Here is an 11992-nt window from a genome sequence, read left to right on the forward strand (position 1 = left end):
CTGGGATCCAGCCCTACATCGGGCTCCCTGCTCGGTGGGGAGCCTGCTTCTCCCTTTCCCTCTGCCGCTCCCCCTGCTTGTGCTCTCTCTCTCTCTTGCTCTCCCTCTCTCAAATAAATAAATAATCTTAAAAAAAAAAAAAAAAAGGGAAGAGTTTCTGTCCCTGCCCCTCCATGGAAAGAAATACCGAGGGTGAGGAGTTCTGCTCTTGCATCCCCACCCTTAACTCGCTCCAGCTGCTGAACTGGCCAAAGCCTGAGCCGGCCCGCGAACATGTCCCACAGGGGGCCTGACTGCTCTGGTAGGCAGGCACATCGGCACTCTCGCTTCTTCCCACCCTGCCCCTACATGGAGAGGCAAACCAGACTACTCATGATGGGTCTGACCATCCTTTGCTCCAGCTTCTCTCCACCTTCAGCTGAATAGGCGAGGTCAGGTTGGATCTGCCCATAAATTAGACGTGGAAAAGTAGAAAGTCTCACTTAGGCTTTAAGGGTAATCTGTACTTCTCCAACTTAATTTACCAGGGAGTAGCATCACACTGGAGGTGCTTGTCCAGTCATTAGTAGAATGGGGCTAGATTTCTCCTTTGGCTATTATTATTATTGGTACGTAACTTCCTTGATAAGAAGCTCTCAAGGTGAAAAGGGGTGACTGATAGAATTTAGACACCAAAATTCTACCCTAAAACCCTTACCATTATATCTTCTATTATTTTCTTGTTCAGACTTACAGGTTCTAACTAAATGATCTTTCTTTTTTATTTATTTTTAATGATCTTTCAATTGGGTTTATTTTATTCTTTAAATGAACTTTAATAGATTGTAAAAGAATTATGAAATGTATGACCATTGTATAAAACCGAAGTATAGGTATACAAAAAAAAAGTGAATAACTTCTCCCCCACCCCATCCCCAGTATATCACAATTATTTAGTGTATGTTGCTTCTTTATGCTCAAATATATATATACACAAGTGTAGGGTTTTCCCTCAACTTTTAGAAAAATGGAATACTATAGCCAATGCTATGAATCTTTTCACTAATTTAACAAAATAAGGACATCCCTCAGGTCAATACACAGATCCAACTCATTCTTTAATTGATGCATATTTCATAGAATAAATGTACCGTATTATGTGGCTCAACAACTCCCCTAATGATGTACACTGTTTCCCTTTTTTGCCACTACTTACATGCCTTGTACATACGCACTTATGTACGGCCACCTTTATTTCTGGAGGCCAATCCCAAGAATGACACTGCTGTATTAGAAGGTATGCACATTTTATTTTAATGCAGCAATACTTGCTTTAATTAATTATTTATTTTTAAGTAGGCTCCATGCCCAAGCCCAATGTGGAACTTGAACTCATGACCCTGAGATCAAGAGTCACATTCTCTACCAACTGAGCCAGCCAGGCACCCCAAGGTATGTGCATTAATTTTAAGGGATGCTGATTTACTTTCCAAATAGGCTGTAGCAATTCACACTCCTACCAGCAGTTAAGTGTTCATTTCCTCATATCATCAACAACACTAGAAGCAGTTAACTTAATTTTTATAAATTTGAAAGGAAAAAAACAAATCACAAGGTCAATTCTCATTCCCTGAACTACCTATGAGGTTGAGCATCTTTTCCTATTTATAGAGCACTCTCATTCGCTACTATGAACTGGCTATTTATACTTTGTCCATCTTTCTTTCTCTTTTTTAAAGATTTTATTTATTTGACAGAGAGAGAGAGAAAGCAAGCACAAATAGGCAGAGGCAGGCAGAGGGAGAAGGAGGCTCCCTGCTTAGTAGAGAGCCCAACCTGGCGCTTGATCCCAGGACCCTGGGATCATGACCTGAGCCGAAGGCAGACACTTAACCAACTGAGCCACCCAGGTGCCCCACTTTATCCATTTTTCTATCACACTAAGTAAATTAACCTGTCATGTTTTGAAAATATTTCCCTTGGCCTATCATTTGTCTTTTGACTTTGTCCATAGCATTATCTTTTCACAGAGAATGTTTTATTTGTATGTAATATAATCTGTCAATCTTTTCCTTACTTGACTCTGGATTTAACGATTGGTTTTAAGACTACCTTCTCCTCTGCTCACCCCCACTGCCTGAGTACAAATTTCCTAGTCAATTTTCTTCTATTATTGCTTGTGAGACTTTTCTTGACATTTAAATATTTTATCTAGAATTGATTTTCATATACTAAGTGAATTAGCAGGCTCTAAATTTTTCTGCCAGATGGACAGCCAATTATGTCATACAATTTTTTTTCCTAGTGAAAAAAATACACTTAGATCTGCTTTGGAACATTCTATGTGGTTCCACCAATCTCTCTGGCTAGAACTATACCAATTCCAGTATATTTATTCTATTCTGGTAGGGCAATTGTTCCCCTCTGTTTCTTGACACATTCTTTCTCCTCATAATTTTTTTTTACATTTGTATATATTTATTTTTAGGCTCTGGCGACAAACAGTATTCCAATCCCGGCCCTGCCTTTACCATATATATCACTTTGGGCCAGTCATTTATCATATCTGGGCCTCAGTTTTCTCACCCACCCTTAAATTATGATATGTAGCAATTTCTCCTAATCAACTGACTTCCCTTAACTTAAAAAATTTGTTTTCTTAATACGTGGTCCATTTTAGTAAATTGAGTTATCTTTTTAAAAAGTGCATTATTTTTACAACATAAATCTTATATATTCCTAAGCATACTCTCAGGTACTTATACTGGCACAATCTATAATAATTGCACATTTGTAGACATTGCTCCATTACCTTCTGTCATCAAATGTGGTACGCCTAATTTCTCCTCTTCAAGAGGACTCAACTGTTTTGCCTGGCTGCCCAAGATTCTTTCTTCACCCTTAAAACTGAGAAACCAGTGTCAATTGTTTTGTGTCCATTTTTCTTGCAAGATGGTTTAAACGCATTACTTCAAACCTGTATTTCCGTAAAGTCTTTAATTACGTATTTGAGCTTTTTTGTTTCATTCCTTTGGTCTTCTTCTTCTTCAGGGACACCAATTATACCTAAATTATATCTTCTTCATTTTCTGTATCTAACACATTCAACTGCTTATTTCCATTTCATTCTCTCAACCTGTCTTTCTTATCCTTCACTGAGTTTTCAGCAGTTTGTGCATGTGGCTTTTAATCCTGTGATAACTTTTGTTTTCTCTTCCACTATTTTCCTGGGCTCTACCTGCTGATACTCCATTTTTCTCCTGTCACTGTGCCTTACTTTACCTGATCTTCTGTATCTCTGCTTGGAGTTCTTTATTTTCTTAAGTTCTTTGAATTAATAGTGGCAGGACTGGCCATTAATTTTCATCTGAGGTAAAAAGCATTTTTCTAGTGTGGGTACTTTACCTGCCACTTGTTTCCCATATTTTCCTCTCTCCTATAGTATCTTTCTACAGCTGTTGTGCTGGTTCCTTTTGACTGAGGCAAGTTCTTCCTATGTCCTCTGAAGGAGGCCCTTATGGGAGAAGCCAGGGCCATGTTCCAAGTTAACAGAAACACACCAAGCTTTTGCATTTCCCCAGCCAACAGGGATGAGAAACTGTCAAGCTGCTCACAATTCAACCTCTCTTCCACCCTGCCTTATCTACTGCTTCTAGAGAAGATGGCACATCTATGTGTCTCCTTGTACAGCTCAGCTCCCCTCTTATCCAAGGTGTCAAATGGAGAAGCACCTGCCGCCAGCCTGTGCACTCTCTTCTCACTGTCCCAAACAAAGGACTGTTGATTTTGCCTGTCGAAATCCTATTCTGGAGAACTGTATGAGCTTGAAATCTGAGGCCAAAGATCTCCTTTCTTAGCATCTTCCTATACCCATGGGATCTTCATTATCCTTCTGTCCTTCCTCACTTACTATTGGGAGCATAAGGAAAAATTATCTGATTTCAAACATCTTAGTGTCAACATTTAGGTTACCCTTGTCCCTTTTTCTCCATATCTCCCTGCCCTATCAAACTTTTATCTTCCATTTCCACTGCCTTTCTGCAACCATTGCTTTACAATGCTTTTACCCCAACATGTGAGGAAAAAAATGCCCCTAAAAAGAAAAGGCTGTAAAGATCATTTTTTACTTATTTTAAAACTGTGGATGTTACTGTGTCAGATGTCTCCTAACATGCATATATGCAGGGCGCCTGGGTGGCACAGTCAGTTGAGCATCCTACTTTGGTTTCGGCTCAGGCTGTGGTCTCAGGGTCATGGGATAGGGCCCCAAGTCAGGTTCCACACTCGGTGCGGAGTCTGAGATTCTCTCTCCCTATGCCCCTGCCCCCACCGCATGCAGTCTCTCTCTTTCAAATAAATAAATAAATCTTTAAACAAGCAAATATCCAATATAAAATATTTATGAAGACATGACCACATCTTCACTTTCAAATGCTTTTATGAGTAACAATATAAGTTATTATTCACATTGCACACACCTTACATTTTAAAAAAATTTAAAAGGTACCATGTCTATCTTGTTATTAGACAGTCCTTGAGGGAGGAACCTGTGTATTCCACTTTATTACACACAGTGCTAGTACCAGAACATGAAGGTGAATGTGTATGTATATATGTTCTTCTTTTCTTTTCTTTTCTTTTAAGCAGACTCCACACCCAGCATAGAGCCCAATGCGGGGCTAGATTGCAAAACCCTCAGATCAAGACCTGAGCTGGTATCAAGAGTCAGATGCTCAACCAATTGAGCCACCCAGGCACCCCTGTATATATGTAATTTTTTTATAAGTCCCCAAGTTGTGCAAATCAATATACCACTCCAGTCAGCGGAAAATTTTCTATGATTGTTAATATAACCAAAATTAGCAAAGCAAAATCTTGAGAGAATAAACGAGCTTTTCTTAATCTTTTCCATTTGTCCTCCCTTCAAGCCTGTTCCTGACTGATTATTGTTGATCAATGTCTGCAGAGAAGTCCTGCCTTGTCAAACTTTGAGATGAATTCTGGCATAGTACCCCTTCAGCTCCTGGCTCAGAGGCTAACCAATCAGCTCTGGCATCCTGGCCTCAGGCAAGCCAGACTACCTACAGAACACAGATTCATTCGTTGTTCAAATCATAGCATCTCCAGTAAGTCTGTATGAACCAGGTTAGGACAAAAAGTAATAAAGCACCAGCACTTTTATCCAGTGGTCCCATGGAGGAATTAGTCCTCTCACTGTCCAGAAAAAAGAAAGGAGGATGTTAAAACCAGAAGAGTTTTATAGTTTAAATCCCCCTGCTGCCAGTCTTGCCAGGGATTGATGGAGCACTGCAAAATTCTCAGTATCTATCACAAACCCTTAGGTGTACTAAAACAACTGTCTTGTTGCCAATTTCACATCTGCTAACAAAGGCTACAGAAGGTTACTTAGTATCATCATAGTGCCCAAAACACATAAGTATGTGTCCAATACATATTTGTTGAATTAAATCAAGAGATTCCTAAAGGGCTGCCACAAATACTTATTCCCTCATTCTACGAATAAGGAAACTGAGGCACAGACGTTAACTTACCCAAGGCCACACAACACTGAGAAGAGGCAGGACTGAGATCTCAACACAAAGTACCCCAAAGGGGCTATCTGGTAATAGAGCTTTTTGCATGAGATGGAAGAGAAGAATCAATGTTCAGGTGCACGTAGATGCAAAAAAGATAGGATTTCTGCCTCTGGTCAGCAGGTGCCAAGGTAATCCCAGGGTAATGTTCTTAGAGTGCCATCTGTACTACCTGTTTCTGAATCAGCTAAGTGTCTGTTAACTTCAGGGGTGGAGCCCAGGAATGTGCAAATCCCTCAGGGGAGTCTCAGACACACACTAAGATTTAGAGAACCACCACTTCAACACCAGTGCTGCTGTACCCCCAGCAGAGACCACGAGAAGAGAAGATGAAACACAATTGCTGATCATGGGACTTCTTATTCCAGGTGTAGTTGATAGAATTCAGTTCTTTACTCTGAAACAATTCCCCAATTTATTCAGATGATGGAACACTTAAAAGTCAAGTTGTTCTTGAAATGCAAATAAATTTAATTCTGCTTAACTACAAATACAAATAATTTTACTATAGGAAAAACATGGTTACATTACCACAAAAACTTGAGAACTCATAATCATGTATTCTTACAGCAGTGTCTCCAGAGTAAAAAAGATGAACATTTCTGGACTTTTTCACCAATGTTAAAAGCTGCGTCCATTTATTTTGCCCTCTGCTGGCAATCATTATCGACAGCAAGCAGGAAAGAAAGATCTGGAAATTCCAATCAGTAACTTTTAAATTCACATTACTGTAATCAAACATCTTTTTAAAAAAAGATTTTATTTATTTATTTGACAGAGAGAGAGAGCGAGAGAGGGAACACAAGCAGGGGGAGTGGGAGAGGGAGAAGCAGGCTTCCCGCTGAGCAGGGAGCCCAATGCGGGGCTGATCCCAGGACCCTGGCTGGGATCATGAACTGAGCCGAAGGCAGACGCTTAATGACTGAGCCACCCAGGCACCCCTATAATTAAACATCTTGAAATGCTATTTACCCTCATCACTACTTTAAAATTATAGTAATAATTACACTGGATGGTGTAACTTAATGCATTAATTAATTAATTAATTAATTTTTATTTTTTTTAAAGATTTTATTTATTTATTCGACAGAGATAGAGACAGCCAGCGAGAGAGGAAACACAAGCAAGGGGAGTGGGAGAGGAAGAAGCAGGCTCACAGCGGAAGAGTCCGATGTGGGGCTCGATCCCATAACGCCGCGATCACGCCCTGAGCCGAAGGCAGACGCTTAACCGCTGTGCCACCCAGGAGCCCCTAATGCATTAATTTAAAAGTACAGGGGTGCCTGGGTGGTTCAGTCAGTTAAGTGTCTGACTCTTGGTTTTGGCTCAGGTCATGATCTCAGGATCGTGAGATCCAGCCCCATGATGGGCTCTGCACTCATCAGGGAGTCTGCTTGAGACTCTCACTCCCCCTCTGCCCCCTCCCCCCCCCCAAAAATACATATTACTATAGCTCCACTTTTTAAAAAATGTTTTTGAAACTGTAATTCAATATAACCAATTTCCTTCTTAATCCTATGTATTTTATGCATTTGAAAACATAATTATGAAAAGAGGTCTATTGGCTTCAGATTGCAGAAAGTGTCCATGGCATGCATGTACACACACACGCACACACGCACACACGCGCGCGCACACACACACACACACACACACACACACACATGTTAAGAACCCTGACCTAGATAGGTTGGTGCACAAAAATAGTTTTAAGATACCGTGTCGCCTACATCATGCAAGTTAAGATAGAGGTAACTGCTTACGGTATGATTACTGGGATTCTTAGTTTACGTTTCACTACAAAGACCCATACTTCCTGTGTGCCTGGCACAAAGGAGTTCCATTAGGTTACTAAATAAAAGGGCAAACATTGGAGTAGAGTTTCTTTAAGTGAGGTTTGACCTGAATTACTTCACTGATTCCACCAGCAGTCTAACTGTGGCTCAGTTACACCTTTCTTAGAAATGGGGCTGCTACTGCTTACCCAAATTGACTCTGGAGGACCTTGCAAGAAAAAAGGGGCCATCGATTTGCATAAAAAATCTCAAACCCTTTGAAAGGTATATTTTACTTTTTTTTTAAGCATATATTCTTAAATAATAGTTCTAGTAGTCTCAATTTTACTAACACACAGTTTCCACATCAGGACCCTGAATTCCATTCCGTTCTGCTGTTGACTATAGGGCATGAGGAAGAGCAAGCCATTATACAAAATAAAACTATGTCTCGCTCAGGACTCTCTGCTTTCTGTGGACAGTGGGTGGACTTCAATGTCAGTGTGTAGTCAATGGAATTCGTGTGTAAATTGTTGTGTGTTATGTCTGGGCAATAAGAGTCTGTCATTTTCATCAATTTCTCAAAGGGAATTCCACAGGGGTGCCTGGGTAGCTCAGATGGTTACATGTCTGCCTTCCACTCAGGTCATGATTCCTGGGTCCTGGGATGGAGCCCCGTGTCTGGCTCCCTGCTCAGTGGGGAGTCTGCCTGTTCCTCTCCCTCCTCCACCCCAGCTCATGTGCTGAAGCTCGCTCTCTCTCTCTCTCTCTCAAATAAATAAATAAATAAATAAATAAATAAAATCTTTTAAAAAGGGGGGGGGCGGGGTGTCCAGAAAAGTTGAAGCCTAGACTCTAGAGAAATGCTTCTGGAAAACTGTAAACAAACTTACAATGTACAAGTGTTTTCTGACAGGACTTTTATGTGTAAAAAAGAATTCTTTTCCTACAACACACTGTGGGTCAGAAATAGGAAGATTAGGGGCGCCTGGGTGGCACAGCGGTTAAAGCGTCTGCCTTCGGCTCAGGGCGTGATCCCGGCGTTCCGGGATCGAGCCCCACGTCAGGTTCCTCCTCTATGAGCCTGCTTCTTCCTCTCCCACTCCCCCTGCTTGTGTTCCCTCTCTCGCTGGCTGTCTCTATCTCTGTCAAATAAATAAATAAAAATCTTTAGAAATAGGAAGATTAACCTGTGCAACACTGCACAGCTAGTCAGCAGACGAGACAGAACCGAACTCCACCTGGCTTTTCCCCCTGCACCACACTATCACAAGTCCGCACAGTTTCATTCTTCTTAAGTCATGGTGTTCGTGGTGTCCAGCAGGAGTATAAGGGTTTAAACACCACTAGCCAAACTCTCCGTTGCTCTGATCACTCTCATAGTGTTCAATACAGTTAAGTGGGAGAGATTAAGGGATAAAGGAAAGAAAATTCTTCCCACTGACATACTCAACAACTTTCAAAAATAAATTCATGCTGCAATGTCAGCTTAAAAGCTTCCTCCTACTGCCTGTGCTTCTACGAAAGATCCTCAAATTGTCAATGTCCAGAAAGACTTAACTACTCAAGGTTACACTTCTGTATCACCATCAAAGAAGCCAAGAAAAGATAAGGAAAGTGTCATCCTTCTCTATTCAGAAAACAGTGGGAGGATCACGGTCACAGACCAAAATTTCCAAAAAGAGACCGCTTTGAAGAGGACAGATATAAAGCAGCAACAGCAGTGACACTCCTGACAGACGGGCTGGGGGGGTCTATGAATGGTACCCGGAGGGTGGGAACAGGAGGCGGCGAAGCCTGCACAGTAAACAGCCCTAAGCCCTAACAAATCTAGTGTAGCCAAGAGTGTATGACCACCAGCTGAGGCACCAGCATCTTTCTTCACAGCCATCCCTCTCTCTTCCCCTGTCCGCCCCCCAGTTGAAGCAATGCGGCAGGAAGGGAGAGGACTGGCGCGATAAATGGCGTAGCTTTTGGGTGTAAAGTCGAATTTGAGTGCCATCCCCCCCCCCCGAAATAGCTGTCTGACTCGGGCAAGTCACAACACGGTGCCTCAGTTTCCCCACGAGTAAAATGGGGGTAATTACGGTCCTGACTACATAAGAATGATGCCAGCATTAAATGAGACAACGAGTGCGAAAGCTCCTGCACACGGCCAGACACAGAGGAACCGCTCTCGGGGCGCTAAGGCAAGTCCGCAGCAGGGTCCTGGGGTCTGGGCTCCGGCCCGGAAAGGGTGCTCCCGGGGCCCGCTCCCCGCCAGCTGGGTTCCGAGCCCCTGCCCGGCCCACCTTGTTGTTGTACTCCTCCACGAAGCTGCCCAGCGCCAGGCGAAAGCGCTTGTCGGGCCGCACGCTCCAGTTCATGGCGTAGACGGTCCAAGGTGCTTCATACTTGTAGATCTCCTTCCGCTTGCCGTGCAGGGACATGGTGGCGGCAGCGGGGCCGCAGTGCGGGCCCGGACGACAGCGAGCTGCTGCGGGCCGGGCGCGAGTCAGGCGGGGAGCCGGGCCTGAGACTGAGGGGTCCGAAGGGAGGCGGGGCGGGGGCGGGGGCGGGCTGGGACGGCCTAGCCCGGAAGCGGGGCCGCGGCGACAGACAACGACTGCCGGGCCCGACCCCCAGTTTCAAACCTGCTTCGGCTTGGACAACAGCCACCTTCCGTTTGAAGCCCCGCCCCGCCCTTTCGAAACGGAAGTCACGCGACCCCCGTAGCGGCGCCGGCCGTTGGCTGCCTGACATGTCCTTTCGAAAGGTTCCTTCTCCTTATTGGCTAGTGCAACCGTAGCTTCTGAAGCCCTTCGCTATTGGCTTAAATGTTTGTCATTCCAATGACTTGCCCGGCCCAATTTCAGGGGGCAGGCACTTTCTCAGCCTCACAGGTGATTGGCTGACAAAGATGTCAGTCAGAGAGATAACGGCGCAGTGCGGGTGAATGGGAGTGTGGGTGGCCTAGAGGCTAGTTAGCTAGCTGCGGCGGCAGGCCTCCAAGTTCTAGGCCAAGTCTCTGCGAGTGAACCCTCTGTGTGACCTGCTCTGACTTCCTCTCTGCAGCTGCCATTCTGAGCGGCTTCTCCCCGCTGTGCAGTATAAATTTACATGCTGCCTTACCCAAGGGCCAGCGGCCTGGCAGCCTGGCCCTGGCCAAACGGGAATCACCTTCATTTCCTCCTGGGGCCCGCACCCCTGTATACCGGGTAGCTGCTCTCCCAGTCCCCCCAACGGCAGGCGGAGAACACGCCTTTGCAGATCGACCCACCTTTAGTCAGGCCTTCCCGCGCTTTCCTGGACATTCTAGAAATGCTCGGAATTTCAGGGTTGGTTTTCAGTTAAGTTGGCGACACTACTTGCTTGGCCCTAAATTTTTGTCGGTTCCCGTTCATTCCATCCCTTTCCATCCCTTTCCCCGCAGCGGAGCCCAAGGAAACAGCTAATCAAGCCCTAAACATCTGTGTCCTCAGTTTGAAATGGAGAAGGGTCTGAATCTAGGTACCATCTCTTTATAATTTAAATGGTTTCCTATGCTTTGCTTTCAACACAATTAAATGGAACTGCTAGATGATATCATTAAATACCGTTTTAAGTATCGTGGATTGTTGAACAACTCAGGAAGAATTAAGTGACTGCTGTATATATCAAACCCCTTCGTGTGCCATCTGCTTACTTATTTGAACACGTTTTCTCTGCTTAAGTTTTTTAAAAAGGAAAGAAAAATAGGTATAAAAGGGCTGCTGAACCTTGTCTCGTTCTAATAAAAAGTGATACTCATCCACACATATGAGCTAATAAGAGGAAAATACCCTCCTTTATACATGCATTTCCAATAAAATTTTAATTTCTGTAAAAATTTGAAATACATTTGGGGCTCCTGGCTGGCTCAGTTGGTAGAGCAACCATCTCTTGATGTTGGGGTCATTGTGTTCAAGCCCCAGGTTGGGTGTAGAGATTACTTAAATAAATATTTAAAAAAAAAATAATTTACAAAAATTTGAAACATATCTCTGTTGTTTTGAACAACTCTGTACTAATAAGTGTAATCCTTAAAGCCTTGGTAAGGTTACAAAAATTTAATTTAAAAAATATATGCATATATACACACACACATATATATATATTTGTTGCCAACAGTTATGATCAGATTATCAATAATAGACCTTAAATCTGGGAACAAACTGCATGTAGCATAAACTGTGGTGGGAATAGAATGGAATTACGAGAAGAGAAAAAGGAATAATGTTATAGAAGAGCTTATTCTCGTGTTTTTATTTTTTATTTTTTTAAAGATTTTATTTATTTGAGAGAGAGAGAGAGAGAGCATGAGCAGGGGGAGGGGCGGAGGGAGAAGGAGAGGGAGAAACAGATTACCTGCTGCGCAGGGAGCCCAACATGGGGCTGAATCCCAGGACCCTGAGACCCTGACCTGAGCCGAAGGCAGCCACTAACCAACTGAGCCACCCAGGCACCCCTATTCTTGTAATGTGGTATATATATATATATATATATATATATATATATATATATATATATATATTACATTGTGTATGTGCGTATATATATGTATACATACACAATGTAATATTACTCAGCCATCAAAAAGGATGAAATCTTACCATTTACAACGACGTGGATATAACTGGAGGGTAT

The 11992-nt window shown here is 43.0% G+C and overlaps 1 protein-coding gene across 2 annotated transcripts in view; it reads right to left on the bottom strand.

Annotated features, from left to right (window-relative positions):
* The window catches only part of DCAF7 (DDB1 and CUL4 associated factor 7), a 30222-nt gene extending 20221 nt beyond the window's left edge, over positions 1-10001 (bottom strand). For both annotated transcript variants that reach the window (XR_006782717.2, XM_045814018.2), the window contains exon 1: positions 9640-10001. Coding sequence is in view for 1 of the 2 variants with exons in the window: in XM_045814018.2 (XP_045669974.1) it covers positions 9640-9777 (138 nt within the window). In the remaining variant the exon portion in view is untranslated. The remainder of the gene's footprint in view (positions 1-9639) is intronic.
* Positions 10002-11992: the final 1991 nt, after the last annotated feature.

The sequence above is a fragment of the Ursus americanus genome, chromosome 23 (assembly GCF_024610735.1).
Source record: "Ursus americanus isolate L20-20 chromosome 23, mUrsAme1.1.p, whole genome shotgun sequence".
Lineage (NCBI taxonomy): Eukaryota > Metazoa > Chordata > Mammalia > Carnivora > Ursidae > Ursus > Ursus americanus.